At 39.0% G+C, this 23,728-nt stretch overlaps 1 protein-coding gene across 3 annotated transcripts in view; it reads left to right on the forward strand.

Annotated features, from left to right (window-relative positions):
- LOC117929891 (protein CHROMATIN REMODELING 20) overlaps positions 1 to 23,728 on the forward strand; it is a 126,210-nt gene that overhangs the window by 21,668 nt on the left and 80,814 nt on the right. For all 3 annotated transcript variants that reach the window (XM_034850330.1, XM_034850329.1, XM_034850331.1), the window contains 5 exons: positions 7,114 to 7,304; positions 7,383 to 7,629; positions 8,408 to 8,521; positions 11,131 to 11,214; positions 21,971 to 22,576. In XM_034850330.1, coding sequence (XP_034706221.1) covers positions 7,114 to 7,304; positions 7,383 to 7,629; positions 8,408 to 8,521; positions 11,131 to 11,214; positions 21,971 to 22,576 — 1,242 coding nt within the window. The remainder of the gene's footprint in view (positions 1 to 7,113; positions 7,305 to 7,382; positions 7,630 to 8,407; positions 8,522 to 11,130; positions 11,215 to 21,970; positions 22,577 to 23,728) is intronic.

The raw sequence follows: 23,728 nt of genomic DNA on the forward strand, positions 1-23,728 counted from the left end.
TTTTTTACTTGGGCTTGGGGTATAGGTATGGAAAAGTTGAGATTTGGAGTCATAAACCCTGTGTGAGTCATTTATGCAAAAAGAGAGTGAAGGTGTACCTGAAAGAGACAAAGAACAAGTTCCAATAGGTTTGTCAAGGGATCCCAACAAGCTTCTCAGCTTCTCCATTTCTTCACTATTGAACTTGCCTGTTGCTGAATTTTCCTCAGTTTTGGGCTGCTCTGCCATTGTGCTTGAGGCCTTTGCTGCCCTCCACGGTTTCCCCATTCATGACTTGGTGGTTTACCATTCAGCTTCCCACACTTTTCTTTTGTGTGCCTTGGTTTCTTGCAACAGGTGCACCAAAGATTGTCCTTGTTCTCCTTCCACTGATTTTCTCTACCTAAGTGTTTAGGCAGATCATTATTTCCTTGCTCTGAATATTCTGTTTTTGCAACTAGGGCTGATCCATCCAAGGTTTTTGGTTCAAGCATAACACTCCTTCGGCTTTCCTCGCCTCGAATGAGTTCCACCACCTCATTAAAGCATGGAACCTCCTGCTTGCCAAGAATCTGGATTCTCACTTGATCAAATTCTGGGTTAAGCCCAACAAGAAAATCATAAACTCTATCTTGTTCAATGAAATCCTTTAGAACAGCGGCATCCTCAGGACATTTGGTTTTTATCACCCTATAATGATCAAGTTCTTGCCACAAAGCTTTCAATTGATTGGCATATTCAATAACTGTTTTACTTCCCTGTTTTGCAGCAATCGTCTTCACCTTAACCTCATATACTTGAGCCGCATCTCTAGCTTTTGAATACGTCTGTTGGATTGCGTCCCAAATATCCTTAGCCAATAACATACATGTGTCGCTAATCTCAGGAGTGACAGAATTCCACAGCCACGCCATAATCATAGAATCTTCTTCATCCCATGCTTCAAAACGGGGATCTCCTGATTTCGGCCTTGTACCCATAAGATGGTTGATCTTCCCTTTCCCTTTCAGCACAATGCGAACAAGTTGAGACCATTTAAGGTAATTTTTTCCATCTAGCCTATACGCAGCTTGAATGTTTTGCAATTCCTTGGGTTGTTGAGATCAAACAATCTCCTCCGATTGTGCTGTAGTAGTTGTCTCTGCAACCTTTGACATCTTCCACGAAAAAACCTGATCTCTTGGGAATTAAGGCAGATCGCGAAACAAAAAAAAAAATACCTGCAGCAATGAAGGCTAGTAAAAGAACACGTGAATAAAAAAAAATCCAGCTATGAAAGCCAAAAAAATGGCGATGAAAGTCAGAATGATGCCCAGGTTGTAAAAACCTACAACTCTGATACCATGACACGAAATATGAGATGAAAAATAATAAGTTCTGTATATTAGATTGACTATACACAATTTATATAGGAGATTAGAAGAGAAGAAATAGGAAACAATAGACATAATAGGAAACTAACATAATAGGAAAATAATTCTCCTATTCTATTTACAGCTCAATAGTAACCTTTTCAAGGGACTGGTTCATAGTTAAGTAGTTCTTTTGTTTAGGCAATTGAGTTGAACCATGACACCATACCCATATGAAGAAAGCTAAAAGGTAATGCAACATGATTTCAAAATATAGGTGGTGTGGTAAATATTGTAAAAATTTCTACGAAAGGCATGGTTGAGATCAATCTATTAATTTGGCTTCAAGGGGTCAGTTCACTGATTGGTTCAACTATCAAAGCCGCTAAATTGAACTGTGACATGATGCTGGCTTTAAAATAATTATGTTTTTGATATATACTTTTGTTTTTGGTTGTTTTGGATTTAAAAATCGATAATTCCCCTCTTCCACACCTGCTTTTATTACTCTCCAAAATCAATAATCCTGTCAGGGAGGAAGAAAAATGTGTGGTGTGGGGTTTTAGAGAAACAGAAAACAGCGTACAATCCAAGGCCCCTCTACATTTAAGAGGGTAAAAAGTCTCTGACAAACACAAGGGTGGAAGATGAAGGTTATTCGGGGAGAAGATGAAGCTGCTAGGGGTGGAAGAAGTTGGTTTGTGGTGGAGTCCAAGTTGTTTGAGATTTTGGTTGAGGATATGGGAGGGAAGCTGAAAGGTTGTATTTGGGAGAGAAGTAGAGGTATCTCTTCATGGATTAGATTCGGGGAGGTTAGTTTACGGTGCTTACTAGGAGTAGAAGCATGTTGTAGAGAGGTTGATAACTGAAGTTGAGTTCTTGGCTGGGAGGAGGGGGGTAGGAAGTATAGGCTGGAGCAATGTTTAAATGAGGCAGGAAGGTTCATTCTTTGCTCTGTCCGTGATCTTGAGTAAAAAAAAATCAGCATTATTTTTCCAGAAGGGAAGGGGCTGTCTAATGGATGAAATTCTCTGGCCGAGTGGTTGAGAGGCCTTGGAGTGGTCCCTGTAGGAGGCTTAAAGGAAACCAGAGTTCCAGAGGTTCCGTTGAGGGTGAAGGGGGGCCCGAAGGTTTTGTGGAGGGAGAAGGGGGTGGAGACAAAGTCTTACGCAGATGCTGTAAAGTCGAAATCGGGAAGAATAGGCGATTCAGTTTGGTTAGAGGTGGGGGAAAGAGAAGTGCGAGGAAGGTTAGATTAGATGAAACAATGTCTGGTGGGTTGGTGGGTGATAATTCAGCTCCATTACCTGAGTTGGATTTCGTAAGGAGATGGATGCATCGGTATTGGCCTTTAAAGGGGAATCTGAGTGTTGCTATGTTAGGCTGATGACTCTTGCTGTTTGAATTTGAGACGCCAAGTGAGGCTGAACAAATTCTAGCTAGAGACAAAAAAAGTACTAAGGAAAATTTTCATATTTTGGATAGATGGAACCCAGAGGTGGGGTGTCTTTGCAAGGACTCCTTTGCTAATGAAGCTTGGGTGAGGGTCGTGGGGCTCCTGCTTCACTTGTGGAGTCGTGAGGTGTTCAAAAGAATCGGTGATGGGTGTGGAGGCTTTGTTGCAGTGGATGAAGATATTGATTCATTGTCTGAGCTGCAGTGGGCTCGGATCCTGGTGAAGCGTGTGGAAAGGGTTTTACCTAACACTACTCAGGTTGTTGTGGGGTCGGGGTGCTATTTCTTTCATTTGTGGTGGGAGACTCCACCTAGTTTTGTGTAGGTGGTGCCGATGGGAAGAAACTGTGGGGAGGGCGGTTCAAGGGAAGGAGAAGAAGCATGGGGGAAGCTCACGCGTTGCTTGCTGTGGGAGTCAAAGGGAGAAGGTGGAGCAGTTGAACTTGCAGGTTGGGGTACATGACATGTCGTCAGTTGGAGGCAACCTAACTACTCTTCCTATTGAGGTCTTTGTCGTAGAGACTGAAGAGAGGTTTAGGGTAGGTAACTCTCCATTCTAAGTGAGAGGGATTGAGAAGTCTTTTTTAAACAAGTTGGGCGGACTTGGTTTAGAGACGGGTGGTCTCAGTTGTGGGCCTTTTGGATTGGGCCTTAGGGAGGCCCAGGGACAAGATAAGGAGTTGTAGGTGGGTTTGGGCCGGGTCTTTAGGCCCATCACTTTAATAGATTTAAAAGGGTGCAGCGAGGGGGAGTTGGTCGTGGGCCTTGGGCCTGAAGTTGTTGGCGCAACGGGAGGAGGGGATTTAATTGGGCCAGAGTCTTCAGTCCCTTTTTCTAGGGCACTAGATGAGTATTCGCTTAGCAAGGTTACAGACGAAAGCGGAGACGAGGATCCTCTCGTAGCGATGATGAGGGCTGCTTTGTTGCTAGAGGCCCTTGAGGTGGTGGAAAGAGCGTCGTTGACTAGCAAGATGGAATTGATGGACTAGCAAGATGGAACTAAAGGGCCATCAATTGACAAAGTTTGAGTAGAGGAGAGGCGTAAGGGACGAGCGAACATTTCATCCAATGATGGAACTGATGGACTAGCAAGAATCTGATCTCGGACAGACTCAAGATCTGGACGGAGGCCAATGAGGGTTAACACCATAAAGAACTTGTCAGTCTGTATTTGTTGAGCTTCAGCACCATTAGTGAAGGGCATCAAAGTTAAGAACAACTCCTTAAGAGACGCAATCCGGCCAATATAAGTAGACAGATCCATGTCTTGCTGTCTCACATGAACAATATCAGAAACCACCTTATAAAATCGTTGAATATCATTCGTGTATAATCCTTTAGCCTGAGTCCAAAATTTAAAGCAGGTTTTGTAGGCACGAAGATGATGAAAAAATTTGGGATCAACAGATTGCCATAATACGCTGCATAATTGTGCATCGATCTTCTTCCATTGCGCTTTGTCAACATCAGGTATATCATCCTCAGGTGTACCAAGATGATCCTCATAACCTTATCCCATAAACCAGAGTTCCACGGACGTTGACCAGGAGAGATAATTCTCACTACCAATCAATTTTTCCGATGTGATAGTAGGAGATCCAGAGATGATGGATGTAAAAATGGGATTTTTAGTTGCCATATCCACTTCACCTGAGATTGAATCACGTTTGGATCAAAGAGAGCCCTAAAGGGAGGTCGGATCACAACTGTGGAAGAAGTTCCTGGTATGTTGGGACCCAAACAAAGGATAAAAGTGACTGGGGATGAAGAAGAGGCCTTCCCAAGGCACACATAGGTCTCGGCCAAGGAAGGGAGCTGCCGTCGAAGGCCGGAGGAGGTTGAAAGAAGACCCGCGGAGCCTGAAATGCCAAAAAAATGGAGAAGCAGGGTTCAGAGAGGCTTGACAGAGGCTTAGAAGTGCAAAACGGCGTCGAATGAGCCTGCTGGAAGAAGCTTGGCACTGGAAAGTGGGCCACGCGCCCTCACGCGCTGATGTGTGGGATTCAGGCCGCCGGAGAAGAGTGGCGCGTGGGAGGCGCGTGGGTGGGTGTTTGGCTCCGGTGCTTTGAGAAAAGTTGCAGATCTCCTCTTTGCGCTTCTGATGATGTGGTCGGTGTCGGAAAAAGTCGCCGGACAAAGTCATCGGAAAAGTCGTCGGAAAATATCACCGAAAAAATGTTGACGGTGATGAGGGTTTTCTAACCACGATATGGCTAACCGGAAAGCTTTGGGAGATGGAAAAGGTGACCAGAATGAAACACGTTCACTGGACGGATTCCTGGAATTAATTACACGGGTAAACCAGAAAGAATAAAGTTTTGTCCATTGGCTCTGATACCATGTTGAAAGAGAGAGACCTTAATTCTCATTCATATTCATGACTACTTACAACTTACAATAGAGGAATATATATACAAGGCTAGGTTAAACTAACTACCATATATGTGACCTATATTAAGAACAGAAAGAAATATTGTACACTATAAATACATTATATTCAACAGTTTGTAATCTTTGGTCTTGGTCTAAGACATGTTTAGATGTAGGACCTTTACCTTTAATCAACTTTTTTGATTAGTTGGGTTCTAGTTGAGGGCTGGTGAGTGTTTGCTTCTTTTTGTTCTTGTCTTTTGGTGACTCTTGTATACTCCTTGTATGCTTTGAGTTGCCTCTTAAACGCCATTTTTCTAATATATATTTTGTGTGTTTATCTATCAAAAAAATAATTAAAAGTGGTGTTTACTTAGCTCTTGTACGTTTTGTATAGGCTTTTGTACATTTTATATAGCCCTCTGTATAGAGGAGGTTTACTTAGCTCTTTTTAATCAGGTCTGTATTTCATGAGGAGGATTTCTTATCCTTTTCATGTTTTTTATTCTTATTTAATACATATGTCTGTTTCTGAAAAAAAGAAAAAAAGAAAAAAATTAAAGTGGTGTTTGTAATTGCATTCAAGCACAATATCATTGTTGTATGTGATAGAATACCTTAATATCGCACATGTGAGTTTTTATGATATTTGGCTAGTTCTGTGGCATCAGGTCATTCTAAGCATTTATGGGACACACTCAAATGGTTGGGATGCCAACACTTTAGTTAGATGGTCACATCGTTGTCCTTGGAAGACTATTGCACAAGTCTTTCAGGATTTTTCCAAGTATACTTGGTTTGTCGTAGGAGATGGGGAAAGAATTCTTTTTTGGGAAGATTTGTGGTGGGGGGATTAGATCTTCAAAGTCCAATATCCAAAACTATTTAGAGTAGTCACGGATAAAAATATTTCTATAGCTTCAATTCTTGGTTATGTTCGCCCTTTTTCATGGAACTTTAATTTCCGTCGTAATCTTTCCGATTCTGAGATAGAAGATCTAGAACGTCTCATGCAATCTCTTGATTGTATGCATATATCCACTTCGGCTTCAGATGTGAGATCATGGTCCTTATCTTCTTCAGGATTGTTCACAGTCAAGTCTTTCTTTATGGCCTTGTCTCAAATGCCTGATTTATCTCCACTTTTCCCTACTAAGTTTGTATGGAATTCTCAAGTACCCTGCAAAGTTAAGGCCTTTGCCTGGCTTGTGACACACAAGAAGGTAAATACTAATGACTTGCTACAATTGAGGAGACCCCACAAAGCTCTTAGTCTTGACATTTATAAGTTGTGCATGAAGTAAGGAGAATCAGTAGATCATCTTTTCCTACATTGTTCTATGGCGTTGGGGTTGTGGCACAGATTATTTCAGCTAGCCAAGATGGATTGGGTTTCTCCGAGAAGCATTTTAGACATGATATCCATCAACTATAAAGGTTTTGACAACTCCAAGAGAGGGATGGTTTTTTGGCAAAAGGTGTGCATAACTTTAATTTGGGTTGTGTGGCGGGAAAGAAATGCCAGGATATTTGAGGACAAAGCTAGGAATTCAGAGAATCTTTGGGATTCCATTTATTACCTTGCTTCTCTTTGGGCTTTTTGTTCCACGGTTTTTAAGGGCATTCCCCTTAACGTGTTACAACTAGATTGGCTAGCAGTGTGTAGTTCCAACGGGACGGTCTAGTCAAGGCAGATTGTTTGTAGTTTTCATAGTGTAGTGTTTTGTTTTCTTTTTGTGTTGTTTAGTTTTATCTCTGGTGGGAGGATTCCTCATCCTTCTATTGTACTTCTTTTTCTATCAAATATACATGTGTTGTTTCCTATAAAAAAAAATGATATTTGGCTAGTTGATTTATCTGTTAAGAATAGTTGCCATTCTGACAATTCCTTGGAACAAGTATTGGAGCTTATATCATTTGCTTCTGCTGCTTATGATTTACATGTTTCCATGAACAGGAACAACTTGATGGGGCTGGTATTGAATTACCAAGTCTCTATAAGTGGATTGAAAGTCAGGCTCCTAATGGTTGTTGCACTGAAGCTTGGAAACAAAGGGTACATTGGATAGGATCTCAGGTGACTGGTGATACTACTGAATCAATCATAGAAGCTGAAAAGCATCTCCAAACTGACAGGCCAGTGCGAAGGTATGCTTTTTTCCTTCTGCATTAGGAATCCATGTAGGTTTATGTTGATTTCATGCTTGGATCTATGTTATTGAACAGACGACATGGTAAACTATTGGAGGAGGGTGCCAGTGGATATCTGGCAAAAAAACTTGCTAGTGATGAGAACAGAGAGGCTGTAACAGAGAATGCAGAAGTGGATTGGTGCTCTTTCAACAAATGTTTTTCTGATCATGCATCTGAGGATAATACTTTATTCGGCAGTGAGCACTGGGCTTCTGTGTACTTGGCAAGTACTCCACAGCAAGCGGCAGTGATGGGGCTCAAATTTCCTGGAGTTGATGAGGTAACAAAGATGGTCTAGTTCAATTTTTGTTTCACAGCTTACTATACAAGTGTTTTCTCCCTCCTATAAAAGTTGATCACTATGGAACGTCTCAATTTAATTTACATTTTGATGTCAGTACTTTGGTTCATTATGGTTCAAGATATAGCTGATGCTCTTTCTTGAACTTAATTAGGCCTAGTACCGAAATAAAGATTAGATTCAATTTTTGTTATACTGTTGGGGCATGTTTCTTTGATTATTTCTTAGAAGCATATTCTGCCAGGCTAAGTCGAAGAAATTGATTTTTGCAACCTATCATTTAGATCCCACAATTTTATCCTAGGACATCTTTTTCTTGTGCTTATACTGTCCATATGCCTCCTTGTATAAGGGTGATAGTTTGGCTTGATGTTACCTGTTCATTAAGAGGATATAAAATGGTTTCAAAAATACGGAATGGGGTTGGTGGTGGCTGTAAAATCCATTTAAGAGGCAAGTAGTGATGGGCCCAAATGTCTGACAACAGAGTAATAAAGAATAACCTGTAGAAGAATATGAAAGAAATTTACTTAACTAAGATGGAAATTTTTTCTCAGCTGAATCTGCTTGGACATTTCCCTTTTAAGTTTTCATGGATTTTGTCTCTGTGCTTTTAATTTTCTCTTAATCTGATCCCCCAAAATGTTTAAATGACCTTGTAATCTATCTTCATATTTTATAAAATCAAAATTGATAGAGTTTATGAGTTTCACATATTTTATTCTCTGGATAAGCTTTTGAATTTAATTGTGGTCAGGTGGAGGAGATCGATGATATTGATGGCAATTCAAGTGATCCATTTGTTGCAGATGCCATAGCGAATGAAAGAGCTGTGGATCTTTCTGAAGAACAGAAGAAAAAATTTAAAAAGGTTTGTCAATCACAGTTGTATTTATCATTAGTTCTTCAGAGTAGTGCTTTTAAATATTGATTCTTTAGGTATCCTTTGGATACGCTTCTTGTTTTGTGTTTTTGAAAACAAAAAATAGTATTAATGTCAACATAAAATACAATAATTCTTGGAGACTTATCTTAAAAGGATATATATAAACTGTTTTAAAAAAGATGAGGCATAAAAAATTTCTTGATAACGCAGATTTAAAAATTTTTGAAATTGATTTTTAAGAACACAAGATAGTCCATACTTTTAATATAAGAGTTTTTACATTTTATGTTTAAGTTAGTACCATTTTCTGTTTTTTTTTTTTTTTTTTTAAATAATTTTATCCAAATGAGCACCTATTTATTTGTTTTTCTTTTTGGAAGCTCTATTTGTCTATAGTGATCAAATAAATTCTCATTTTGCATTAGATATGTCGTTTCAATATATATGTATATATATACATATACCTTTTTTTTAAACTATTTAAAAAAAATTGAGGTATCAAAATTTTTTTGATAATTCAAATTTAAAAATTTTTGAAAGTGATTTTTAAGAACACAAGATAGTTCATACTTTTTATATAAGAGTTTTAAAATTTTTATTTTTAAGTTAATACCATTTTCTGTTTTTAAAAACAAAAATAAGAAGTGTATCCAAATGATCACCTATTTATTTGTTTTTCTTTCTTTTTGGAAGCTCTCTTAGACCATGGTGATCAAATAAATTCTCATTTTGCAGTAGATGTGTTGTTTTTGAAAGTTTTGTTTTTTCTTTACTTACTAGAGAAAGGACCACTTTTTAATTTTTTGTGGGGGATGGGAGGGGCGGTGGGTGGAATACAAAATGGATCCAATTGTTGGTAAAGTATTTAGACTTCGGATGGTTGGAAGAAGGCATAACCCTATGGTAGTGTTGCATTGTTTCAATAACGTCATGTTTCCAAGAGAGGCAACTTGACCTTATTCTTCTGCTAGTCAAACTAATTTGGAGATCAAAAGCCCTCTTAAGTCAAAACATTAACATGGCTAGTGGTTCATATGAAAGTTAATACCTCCAACATGCTTAAGATCAAGAGATCCCATGGAATTATTTTTGATAGGAAACAACAATGAATTATATTGAAGAAGGAATTAAGAAGTACAAAAAAAGGATGAGAAATCCTCCCACAAAAGAAAACTAAACAACAAGAATACAAAAACAATAAGCTATTTGGTAATTACAAAAAGCAAACTCTCCTTGCTAGACCACACCATTGGAGCTACACACTGCTAGCCAATCTAGTTGCATCACATTAAGGGGAATGCCCTTAAAAATCTTGGAGCAAAAAACCCAAAAAGAAGCAAGGAAGTGAATGGTATCCCATAGAACCTCTGAATTCCTTGCCTTATCCTCAAATATCCTAGCATTTCTTTCTCGCCACACAACCCAAATTAGAGCTATACACGTAGTTTGCCACAAAACTATGCCTCTCTTGGATTTTCCAAAACCCTTATAATTGATGGTCATCATGTCAGAAATGCTCATCGGGGGGACCCAATCCATCTTAGCTATCTGAAATAATCTGTGCCACAACCCGATCGTCAAAGAACAATGTAAGAAAAGATGATATGTTGGTTCTTCATACTTTATACACAACTTACAGATGTCAGGACTCTAAGAAGATAGGAGTAAAGTTGGCTATCAATGTAGAGATATTGACATTGCTAGAGGGTTGTTTTAGGCTATAACTTTAAACCTTTCCATTGTAATTGTAAAGGGAGATTCTACTATTGTTGTATCTTGGATGATTATAAGGAAAGAGGTTCATGGAAGTTTGATAATTGGATATGCAAAGTTATAGATGTTGTGAATGAATTAGGTTGCTCATTTTCTTGGGTTCCTTGTTTAGCCAACCAAGTGATAGATTGGTTAGCCAAACAAGGAGCTAAGCATTTGTCTCCTTTGTTGGAGACTTTCTTTCCCATTTGGGGTGCTATATTTCTCTTCTTTGTACCTTGGTTTTTAATTTGTAAGGTTGGAGGAGTTTTTGTGGGGCTTGACACTTGTTTCCTTTATAAACTTTTTGTACATCCTTGAAGGATTGCTTATTCTTCTTATGTTTATCCTTTTAAGATAAATGCAAATGGTTGTTTTTGATACAAAAAAAAGGGAATAGTCTTTGGGTCTATAATGTTGCATTTTCTCAGGGCGAGTTTAACTTTGGGTTTCATGCTAGTGATTTTGGAACAATGGGGTTTGGCCAGAAATGGATTAAATGGTGCATTTCCATGGTAAACTTTTTTGTGTTAGTACCCCCTCTTAACTTTTTTCAAAGTTCTAGAGGTTTGAGACAAGAGGATTCTTGTTCGTTATTTATTTGTGTTGAAAATGGAGACAATTATCTTTTAGAGAGGGTCAAGGGGAGAGGTGGCAAGGGAGTAGAGGTGTCCCATCTATTGTTTGCTAACTGAATTCTTGTCTTTTTTATTTTTTGTTATTTATTTATTTTTTGAGGCTTTGCAAGTTCAATTGGCTCATTTATAATTAAATGCCAAAATTTTGATAAAGCCTCCTTGTTTTTTTTTTCTTCCCTATATTTATAATATATTTGTTGACAGGTGAAAGAGGAAGATGATGCAAATATAGATCGGAAGCTTCAACTTCATTTGAAACGTAGGAGATATAGAAAGAGAAGTACACAGGTGCAGTGTTCATTTCTTGGCTTTTTTGGTTCATTCCATTGTCCTCATCTGAAAATGGTTGAGAACTTTGTGCCATTTATACTGCCTTTCTATCTTGATTTTTGATTTCCACTAGTGAAATTGAAATAATAAAACTCACTCGGAATGAGGTTAGAATTTCAAATGTGGCAAATAAAATTTTATATTTGGTAAGTGCAGATATGATGGGCTAAGAATATGGGCCCTAGGCTGCACTTTGTTGCCATGATATTGTTGCAGATATTTTTCATAATGCTACCGCTCACAACTTAGGATTTGGATCATTGTTAACCAAACAACTATACTGGTATAGATTAAATTTAGAAAAATCTTAGCACAGTACTAAATTCCACTTCTTCAGTCAAAAACTGTGTCAGTTTCACTTTAATGTCTTATGGTACATTATTTCCCTTTGGTGTTTTTTTGATAAGAGCTTATGGACTGATTTGGCTGGTTGACACATATAACATTTAAATGCTAGATTGATTCTGTTTGCAAATATCTTAATTAGTGGCCAGGTTTTATAGAGTCTTAAGTTTGATGCTTGTGAGTGCAGTCAAAATATAGATTTTAGGGCTTATGAATGAAATATGGTGAGTAGAGGGTTCATCAGATCAAGAATGTTATGAATTATCCTCATTGTTGCTCACTTTGCATCTTATTTTTTCTCTCCATCATTTTCTAGTGAGAGGATTGGGATTTTGGTTCCCTTAGGACTGTTTTCATCTAACTTTTTGTTTTATGTTCTTGCCAAGAGTGATTCTCTAGTTTCCTTTCTACATGCTAATTTAGTTTGGAAGTCAAAAGTTCCTCCCAGATTCAAATACTTTGTATGGTTAGTGGCTGGTAAAAATGGATTAATACCAATGAATTATGACAGATTAGGTGATCCTTTAAAACTCTTAACCCTGGATACCTTGTTCTTTGCTTAGCTTTTATGTGACTGTGAATCACCTTTTTCTTCATTGTTCTGTGGCTTGGAATTTTATCTTACAGATTGTTTGGAGACATGGTTTGTCTTGGGTCCTCTAAGGGATGTTGCAGAGATGATGCTTACAAAATGTTGTGGCACCATGATTTCTATTCATTCGGCATTTTGGCTTCATATGACAGGATTTTTAGAGAAGTGGATCCCACTTGCTTCCTTAATTATCTACTATCTTACTTGATTGTGGAGCTTAGTTTTTATAGAGTTCTTGGATTTACTCCTCTGAGCATTATTATGTTGAATTGGAGAGATCCATGGAGTGGTAGAGCTAGTAGGACTTTGGTTAGGGTTAGTGCAGTATGGGACCTATGGATGTTCCAAACTAAATTTTGATAGGTGTTTTTCTTGCTCTAGTTACAGTTTGATGGAATGATTCAAGATCAAAGTGGTAGTGTGATCTGGGCTTTCTCAAAGCCATCTGGTTCAGTTGGCAATAGAGGTTCAGAACCTAGCATTGATGGAAGGCTTGACTGAATCAAAATCTATGGGGATTAGAAACTTCCAAGTGGAAAGGGACTTGTCTTTTCTTAGGGGAATGGGAGTATGGAAATGGGATACATGGATTCAGAAGGCATAGCCTGTGGCTTCTCTAGGACACTGAGGTCCACCATTGAAAGAGTGGGCAGTTGCTGGAAAATTTTGGAACTTTTAAATCCGTGATAAGGTTGCATTTTTTCTTATTTATTTATTTATCATTATTATTAGTCTTCTGAATGGACAATAAAAAGAGAGAAAGGAACTTACAAAGAAAGATGAGGAGTCCCTTCTACAGAAAGGAAAAAGAACTACAAAGAAGAAACACCAGCAAGAACCCTAGTAAAAAGCTAATTAGAGGGTGGGGTTAACTAGCTTCTATAAAAGATGTGTGGGTGGCAGTTACTTGGGATGAGATAAGGGTGGGGGGTTATTGGAATCTGCATTTCTCTAGGCGTTTAAATGATTGAGAGTTGGAAGCTGCTGAGACATTTCTCTCAAGGTTGCAAGGTAAGTTATTGAGGAGGAAAGATTTCAATCGGATGATTTGGAAGGAGTTGAAGAATGGTGTTTTCTCAATGAAAACCCTTTACTGTCTGTTGGAGTTGAGGAGGTCAATCCCCTTTTCTTCGAGCATCATTTGGAATTCTCGGGTCTCGACTAAAGTGGGTTGTTTTTTTTGCTTGGGAAGCCAATAGGGGAAAAGTCTTGACATTAAGCCTGCCTCAAAGATGAGGACAACTGCTGGCGAATAGATGCTATTTGTGTAAAATCGAAGGGGAATCAATCAATCACATTCCTCTTCATTGCACCATGTCAAGGGTTCTATGACAATTGCTGTTCGGGTGTTTTTTGGTTGCTTCCTTCCTCAGTCAAAGAAACTCTTTTAAGCTGGCTGTTGAAATTTGGCATTCAAAGTTAGGGTTTTAATTTAGGAAAGTATTTTAGGAATAAAAAAGGAGAGATCATTTAGGATGATTCAGTTTCCTAATTTTAGGAGAGAATCAAGCTAGATTGATATTTTCTAATTCAGTCTTTTGTGTATATATATGTGTATGGTGTGTACCTAAAGGATCAATAAAAAGAATTCAGAAATTCTTCATGGTATCAGAGCCAGTTTTCTGAAACCCTAATCCCTTCTGGCCACCTCTTATTCAGGCCATCATTCATTCTGGCCAAATCTCTCTGACCATCTCTCAATCCGGTCATCTCTCTCTCTAGCCATCTCTCATTCCGATCATCAATCCCTGTTCTTAGAGCCAAGGGAGAAAACGCTTTCGGGTCAGTCGAATTGTCGTCAGAAAACATTCACCGCCGGCGACTTTTCCAGCGAATTTTTCCGGCGAACTTTCCCGGCGACGATTTTTTTCACACCGCAAGGAGCGCCTGGAGGAGATCTCCAACTTTTCCCAAAGCACCGGAGCCAGAAAACCATCCACGCGCCGCCCACGCGCGTTTTTCCGGCCGACGACTGCATCTCACGCGCCGGCGCGTGAGGGCGCGTGTGCCACTTTCCGGCGACGCGCTTCCTACTCCAGGCTCGCCTGACGCCGACCAGCCACCCTTCGTACCTGTTTTTGCCATCCGAGCCCTGCACGTGCCTCTTTAGGGGTTCTTTTGCCTCCGCGGGCCCTCCGATCAGTTTTTCCGACGTCCTCCGACTATTTTTTCTCAACTCCAATCCCTGCACGTGCCTTGGGAAGTGTTCTTCTACCTTTCCGGTTCATGACAAAATATGGAATGACATCATCACAAGTATCCAGCGTCACGTCACCAGAATCAGGGGGCAGATTTGAAATTCCAAACCTTGGTGGCAGTGATTCCTCTCCTATTCTCATCTCAGGACACAAATTAAATGGTCATAACTATTTACAGTGGTCACAATCTGTGTTGCTGTTCATTTGCGGTAAAGGAAAGGATGAGTACCTCACTGGAGAAGCAGCCATGCCAGAAATTACAGAACCGGGTTTTAGGAAGTGGAAGATTGAAAACAGCATGATCATGTCATGGCTTATCAATTCCATGAACAATGACATAGGTGAAAATTTCTTGCTGTTTAGGACTGCAAAGGACATATGGGATGCAGCCAAAGAAACTTACTCAAGTTCTGAAAATACTTCAGAACTTTTTCAGGTTGAATCAGCCCTACATGACTTCCGCCAAGGAGAGCAGACAGTTACTCAGTATTACAACACACTCACAAGGTATTGGCAGCACCTTGACTTATTCGAGACTCACTCATGGAAATGTTCTGATGATGCAGCAACATACAGGAAAATTGCGGAACAAAAGAGACTGTTCAAGTTTTTCCTAGGACTAAACAGGGAATTGGATGATGTTAAGGCCGAATCATGGCATTAAACCCCTGCCAAGTCTCAGGGAGGCTTTTTCAGAGGTTAGGCGTGAAGAAAGTAGAAAGAAAGTGATGATGGGATCCAAAGAGCAACCTGCCCCAACATTGGATGCCTCTGCCCTTACTGCTCGGTCATTTAATAGTAGTGGTGGAGATCGTCAGAAACGGGATAGGCCTTGGTGTGATTATTGTAAGAAACCAGGCCATTATAAGGAGATTTGCTGGAAGCTTCATGGCAAACCGGCTGATTGGAAACCAAAGCCACGGTTTGACAGAGATGGCAGAGCACACGTGGCTGCCAACTCTGAGAGCACATTTGTTCCCGAGCCGAGTCCATTCAACAAAGAGCAGATGGAGATGCTACAGAAACTATTAAGTCAAGTTGGCAGTGGCAGTACTACTGGTGTAGCCTTCACTGCTAATCGAGGAGGAATGAAGCCGTGGATAGTGGACACAGGTGCTTCTGATCACATGACAGGAGATGCTGCCATTCTTCAAAATTACATGCCAAGTAATGGTCATTCATCCGTCCATATTGCTGATGGTTCAAAGTCAAAAATCGCCGGGACAGGTTCTATCAAACTTACTAAAGACTTATATTTTGACACTGTCCTCCATGTTCCAAACTTGGATTGTAATCTTTTGTCCATTAGCAAATTGGCCCGTGATCTCCAATGTGTTACTAAATTTTATCCAAACTCGTGTGTTTTTCAGGACTTGAAATCGGGGAAGATGATTGGCAGTGCTGAACTGTGTTCCGGGCTCTACCTCCTCTCATGTGGCCAATTCTCAAACCAAGTCTCTCAAGCAAGTTGCGTACAGTCTCAGAGTATGTTAGAGTCTTTCAATTCTGTGTCAAATTCTAAGGTCAATAAAGATAGTGAAATTATAATGTTACACTATCGCCTTGGTCATCCTAGCTTTGTTTACCTTGCAAAATTGTTTCCTAGATTATTTATCAATAAAAATCCAGCATCTTATCACTGTGAAATTTGTCAGTTTGCAAAGCATACTCGAACAGTATATCCTCAAATCCCATACAAAGCTTCGACTGTTTTCTCTCTAGTACATAGTGATGTGTGGGGTCCCTCCCGGATAAAAAATATTTCTGGCACTTGATGGTTTGTGACATTCGTTGATGATCATACACGGGTAACATGGGTTTTCCTTATGAAAGAAAAGTCAGAGGTCGGGCACATTTTTCAAACCTTCAATCTTATGTTCAAAATCAATTCAATTCCAAAATTCAAGTCCTCAAGTCAGATAATGCAAAGGAATACTTTACTAGTAGTCTCAGTACTTATCTTCAAAATCACGGCATTATCCACATAAGTTCTTGCGTTGACACCCCACAACAAAATGGGGTGGCTGAACGCAAGAATAGACATCTCTTGGAGGTTGCCCGGTGCCTTATGTTTTCCTCTAATGTTCCAAACTATTTCTGGGGGGAAGCTATCCTCACAGCTACTTATTTGATTAACCGTATGCCATCCAGAGTGCTTACCTTTCAATCCCCACGTCAACTTTTCTTAAAACAATTTCCTCACACCCGTGCAGCCTCTTCTGATTTACCACTCAAAGTATTTGGTTGCACGGCATTCGTTCATGTGTATCCTCAAAATCGTAGCAAATTTGCTCCTCGAGTGAATAAGTGCATTTTCCTAGGGTATTCTCCAACCCAAAAAGGTACAAATGCTATTCTCCAACCAACAAAAGATTTTACACCACCATGGACGTCTCTTTCTTTGAACATGTCTTCTTTTATCCCAAATCTCATGTTCAGGGGGAGAGCATGAATGAACATCAAGTTTAGGAGTCTCTTCTTGAGGGTGTACCTTCTTTTCACTCAGAGTCACCAAATCCTTCCCAATTCGCGCCCACTGAGTTGTCCACACCCATGCCATCATCAGTCCAGCCAGCCTAGCACACAAATGTTCCTTCTCCTGTGACCATCCAGTCTCCCATGCCTATTCAACCTATAGCCCCACAACTTGCTAATGAGAACTTACAAGTTTACATCAGGAGGAGGAAAAGACAGGAATTAGAGCACGGATCACAGTCAACATGTGGCCAATATATTGACTCCAATTCAAGTCTTCCTGAAGAGAACATAGGTGAGGATAGGGCTGGAGAGGTGTTAATTCCCAGCATTGATGATTCTACTCTGCCGATTGCATTGAGGAAGGGTGTTAGGAGATGTACAGATCATCCAATTGGGAATTATGTTACATATGAAGGGCTATCACCATCTTACAGAGCATTTGCTACTTCTCTTGATGATACTCAGGTTCCCAACACAATACAAGAGGCATTCAAAATGTCAGAATGGAAGAAGGCAGTACAAGATGAGATTGATGCACTTGAGAAGAATGGGACGTGGACTATCACAGATTTGCCGGTTGGGAAGAGGCCCGTGGGGTGTAAGTGGATTTTCACCATAAAATACAAAGCAGATGGATCAGTCGAGAGATTCAAGGCTCGTTTGGTAGCTAGAGGGTTTACACAATCCTATGGGATAGACTATCAGGAGACATTTGCTCCTGTTGCAAAACTGAACACTATCAGGATTCTTCTCTCATTGGCTGTCAATCAAGATTGGTGCTTGCAACAACTGGACATAAAAAATGCGTTTCTAAATGGTGACCTAGAAGAGGAAGTCTACATGGAAATACCACCTGGTTTCAAAGGAAGTATGGCAAAGAATCAGTTTTGCAAACTCCAAAAATCCTTGTACGGCCTTAAACAATCTCCCCGGGCCTGGTTTGATAGATTCACAAAAGCAGTCCTGAAGCTGGGCTACAAACAAGGTCAAGCTGATCATACTCTATTTGTCAAGAAGTCTCGTGCCGGGAAAATGGCCATATTGATAGTCTATGTTGATGATATTATTCTATCTGGGAATGATATGGAGGAATTACAGAATTTGAAGAAGTATTTGTCAGAGGAGTTTGAAGTTAAAGACCTTGGAAATTTGAAATATTTCCTTGGTATGGAAGTGGCTAGATCAAGGAAGGGAATTGTAGTCTCTCAAAGAAAATACATACTCGATCTTCTTAAGGAGACCGGTATGCTTGGATGCAAACCAATTGATACTCCTATGGATAGTCAGAAGAAACTTGGTATCGAGAAAGAAAGTACACCGGTAGATAGGGGGAGATATCAGCGGCTCGTCGGGCGCTTGATTTATCTCTCACACACTCGGCCAGATATTGGCTTTGCAGTGAGTGCTGTAAGTCAATTCATGCACAGCCCCACTGAGGAACACATGGAAGCAGTCTACAGGATTCTTAGATATTTAAAAATGACACCAGGGATCTTGGTTCCAGATAAGAGATCTTGGTCTTTATCTTCTTCAGGACTTTTCACAGTCAAATCTTTCTTTCTTGCCTTATCCCAAAGTTCTGGTTTGCCTTCAGTTTTCCCTTCCAAGATAGTCTGGAATTCTCAAGTCCCTTTCAAAATCAAGTCCTTTGTCTGGTTAGTGGCTCACAAGAAGGTAAATACTAATGATATGCTACAGTTGAGAAGACCCTACAAAGCACTTAGTCCAGACATTTGCATGTTGTGCATGAAGCAGGGAGAAACAGTAGATCATCTTTTTCTTCATTGCCCTCTGACGATGGGGTTGTGGTACAGATTATTTCAGTTATCACATATAGATTGGGTCCCTCCTAGGAGCATCTATGACATGCTATCTACCAATTTTAATGGGTTTGGATCTTCTAAGAGAGGGATTGTATTATGGCAAGCTGCGTGCATTACTTTATTATGGGTGGTGTGGCGGGAAGGAAATGCAAGGATTTTTGAGGATAAAGCAAGGAATTCAAAGAACCTATGGGACATGATTCATTTCCTTGCTTCTCTTTGGGCTTGTTGTTCTAAGGTTTTTAAGGGGATTCCCCTTAATGTGATACAACTTGATTGGTTAGCGGCATGCAAATCCATTGGGTTGGCCTAACTTATAGAAGTTGTTTGTATCTAATTTGTATTTTCTCGCATTTGTTTCATTGTAGTTTTGTTTTTCTTTGGTGGGAGGATTCCTCATCCTTCTCTTGTACTTTCCTTTTTATCAATATATGCCTTTGTCGTTTCCAATAAAAAAAAAAAAAAAAAAAAAAAATGACACCAGGGAAAGGTCTATTCTTCAGAAAGACAGAGAACCGTGACACTGAAGTATACTCAGATGCGGATTGGGTAGGAAATATCATTGACAGGCGGTTCACTTCTGGATATTGTTCTTTTGTCTGGGGAAATCTTGTTACCTGGAGGAGTAAGAAGCAATCAATTGTAGCTAGAAGTAGTGCAGAAGCTGAGTACAGAGCTCTTGCACAAGGAATCTGTGAAGGGATTTGGATAAAAAGGGTTCTTAGTGAACTGGGACAAATGAGTTCATCTCCAATTCTGATGATGTGTGATAATCAGGCAACTATAAGCATAGCAAAGAACCCCGTGCATCATGATAGGACCAAACACGTTGAGATTGACAGACACTTCATCACAGAGAAGGTGACTAGTGAGACGGTTAAATTGAAATATGTTCCTACCAAGCACCAAACCGCAGACATCCTCACCAAAGCTTTACCTAGGCCTAACTTCGAAGACTTAACTTGCAAGCTGGGATTATATGATATATATTCTCCAGCTTGAAGGGGAGTGTTGAAATTTGGCATTCAAAGTTAGGGTTTTAATTTAGGAAAGTATTTTAGGAATAAAAAAGGAGAGATCATTTAGGATGATTCAGTTTCCTAATTTTAGGAGAGAATCAAGCTAGATTGATATTTTCTTATTCAGTCTTTTGTGTATATATATGTGTATGGTGTGTACCTAAAGGATCAATAAAAGGAAGTCAGAAATTCTTCACTGGCATAGTACTTTGTAGGGAGAAAATGGAAGAAGGTTTGGCAAGCAGCTCCACTGTGCATTTTTGGGACTTTTTGGAAGGAGAAACCAAAGAGTTTGGAAATGAGGAGCAGTATGAGAATAAGTTGAAATGGTTGTTCCGAAGTAATCTGTTACTTGGGTTGGGATGCACATAAAGAAGATTCAATGCCTTTGATTGATTTTGTAGATTGATTGGGATCACATTGTGAGTGTGTGTGAGAGAGAGATAGAGAGAGAAAGTGGTTTTTTGTTTTTTTTTTTTGTGGTCTGCCACTTTGTGCCTGTTATATATAGCCTGTGTACTCTGGTGTACATCTTTTCTTTTCATCTATATCTATATATGTTTCTTTGCTTATCAAAAAAAGGAAAAAAAAAAGAAAAAAATGCTGAATGGAGCTTCACTGAACTCCTTGTTAACAGTCATTCAAAAAGTCCTGAGGTGATACCACTTCTCCCAACATCAAATACTGTGCCTTCAAATTTTCAGAATTTCTAGTGTTCTTCTCAAGCCAAATAACCCACATCAAAAGCTAGGAATGGGTTGACCAACATATCTGTATTCCTTAGACCAATCCATGTGATTTTGGCTAAGGAGATCAACCTTTGCCATTATTCTTATGTAAAAAAGAAGAGGAAAAGATGATTTACTGACTTCCTACTCCTCATACATAAAATGCAGCAACCAAATTTGTTAGTGTTAAAGCTGAAGCAGGTTGGTGGTATTAACCCTCTTATTAGCCATTAACTGTGCAAAGGCTTTGTGTTTCTGGGAAGTATTTGACTTCCAAATGATAGTTGCAGTCCAAATGATTTTTGCCACCAGGGAACACAATCAGACAATTAGATCTACTAAAGCATGGAGAATGGTTGGTAGAGAAAAGGCCACACAATTGCAATGCTCAACACCTCTTGTCTGGGGTAGAAGGAGAAAATGACATGCTGCAAAGCAGGAGGAAAAGAAAGCTCAGCTGTTGCCTGGTCTCTCAGGTTTCTACAGAAGCCGAAATTTCAGGAAGTGGAATTATAAGAGAGAAAAAGCTGGAATTTCTGGACAGATTGCTGGAATTTCTGAAATTTTGTAAAATAGGTTGCTAGAATATCTGGACAGCAACTAATTTTGCCTTTTTGGGAATTTAGTTCAAGACTTAGAAGTTGGAAGAGCTTTAGAATTATGGAAGAAGGAATTTTTGCCTTAAAAATTAAAGTAGCTGGTTTTGGGTTGAAACTTTATTTACAGAAATACTATTCTTAAAGAGAATCTAGGCAATAATGGCTGCAATGTTAAAATAGTGATTCATTAGTCAAGTGTCTATATTCATGAACTCTTAAGATCTTTCTAGCAAGGGTTTTGCATTGGTGGTCAACTGTTCAGAAGAGGAAATCCCTAAACACACTTTTCCCCTTCATAATGTGCTTTGCATTGGAAATCTTACATACTGCAGTGGCTTATATAAGAGATCTTAACTAACCTATCAAGAAACTAGACCATAAGCAAACGACTGCTGACCTGGATACCAAACAGTTATAATCTTTAAAATTATTTATTTTATTTTGTTTTATTTTGATAGTTAACTTATTCCTTTTTATTTTTTTTTAAAACTTTTATGTTTCTTCTTGCTGGGATTGGAACCTGGAACCGCCCTCACCTCACCCAATGCTTTACCACTAGATTCAGCCCTCGAGGCCCTAATTCTTAAAATTATTAAAATGCTCCTATATAGATAATGAAATTGAAATAAGGAAAAAAGAAAGTCCCATATGAACACAAATTTTCCTTTCTTATCAATGTGCTTTGCATCAGCAATATTATATATTGAAAACTGCTTCATTTGTGTAAGAGGAAAGGCTTAATGAACAGATGAAGTTACTTCACTTTATGTAGGTTTAATTATAATTAATAATTGATGTAAGCATGGAAAAGAGGTTTGCTTAGGAGTGTCATTTCTAAACATGTCATTTCAGTATTGGGGTGTTGTGCACCTTGTTGAATAAGTACCTGTCCCTCATTTTGGCATGCTTTGTTTGTTCTGTTCTTGTATCAGGAAACCATTCAGAAAGAAGATCGGTTGGCAGAAAACATCTTAGACAATTCTGTGCTTTTGAATGACTACTCTCAGGCTGTTTTGAGAGAGAAAACTCGTGGGGACGGGGTAAGTATATCTAATGATAATGATGATGGTGCATGTCAAAGTTCGAAAACTGAGGTGTCGGAAAGTCTTGAAATGCCTGACACTCTTGACAAAGAAAGGCCTGCAAGTAATGGCAATTCTTCGGTGCTTTCTGGCTCTGTTTTGCCTGATTCAACTGAAACCAAAGGATTCAAGCGTTCACATGACAATGGGGAACTTGATGTTGATAATAAGAGGTTTCGGACTGTTATCATAGATAGTGATGATGAAACTCATGAGGTGGGCAATCTATCCAATTCTCTTGTTAACAATATGACTAAGATGGAGGGTCAGTCTGTTTTGCAAGAAAATGAAGGTGATTTTGTTGGTGCTGGTTCTCTTCCTTCAAAGCATATGAACGGGAATTTTCACTGCACTGCTTGTAATAAAGTGGCTATTGAAGTGCACTGTCATCCTCTTCTGAAAGTAATCATCTGTGGGGATTGCAAATGTTTAATTGAGAGAAAGATGCATGTTAAGGTATGGACTGTATTGAGTATTGTACATGTGTTGCTTTCAACAGTTTAGCAGTTTGATGAGCAGAATATCAAATATGTTTGGCTAAATGATTATGCTTAATGTAATACTAGAATATTATTTGGTGAAACATAGATTATTTAACTTAAAATATTAATTTTTAAGCTTTTAGATTTATTATAGTCTCTGTTACATGGACTTGGGTAAAAGTGTTAGGTGTGAATATATGTTTATATGTTTGTATCTTGTTGATTCAACTATATATAATACTTCTTTTATAGGAAACAAGCAAAATCATACCAATAAAAAATAGGAATATAAAGAAGGATTAATCATGCTTCGAGCCTGGTGCAAGAAGAAAGAGATTTAGATAAACCATCTATTAAACACCCAACATTAGTACATTACCATTTGTACTTGTTGGAAGGTTTCTCATCCTTCTTTGTTCTTACTTTTTTTTTTTATTTATTTTTTTTTAAAATCAGAAATGAAGAAATATGTATTAATAGTAGTGAAGATACAAGAGAAGGATGAGAGGTCCTTCCCTCAAAATATAGAATCTGGTCAATGTAAGTATACACCCCTCTATAGAAAACTATACACAAAGATAATCCCCAACTATCTCAAACTTTTGAGTCACAAACCGCAGTCCAGTTGAGTTGTAAAACACTAAGAGGAACTCCTTTAAAAGCAGCAGTACAAGAGGCCCATAGAGAGGAATAGAAATGAAGTAAATCCCATAATATCCCTTCCGATATCCCCTTTGTCAAAGGACAGCTTTGCTGTCCACACTTCCTTCCTTATTTAGCCCACACTTGCTGGCCACACTTCTTTCCTTAATTTAGCCCACACTTCTTTCCTTAATTTAGCCCACCCTTCTTTCCTTATTTTAGCCCACAATTGTTTCCTTATTTCTCCATTTATTATTCTGTACAGTTAACATATATTATTTGACAGATTATAGTTTACATGTATAGGGCTAGAATCATGCTGGAAGTTATTTGATTTTATTTGCTTTCCATGTAAAGCATCCTTGTAAAGTCTATATATAATATACAAAACTCAAGGTCAAGGTATTCGGTCATTCACACAATATTTTGACACCCTTATCCTAAAAAATCCTAGCGTTTCTCTCTTGCCACACAATTCACAACA

The sequence above is a fragment of the Vitis riparia genome, chromosome 14 (genome assembly GCF_004353265.1).
Source record: "Vitis riparia cultivar Riparia Gloire de Montpellier isolate 1030 chromosome 14, EGFV_Vit.rip_1.0, whole genome shotgun sequence".
NCBI lineage: Eukaryota > Viridiplantae > Streptophyta > Magnoliopsida > Vitales > Vitaceae > Vitis > Vitis riparia.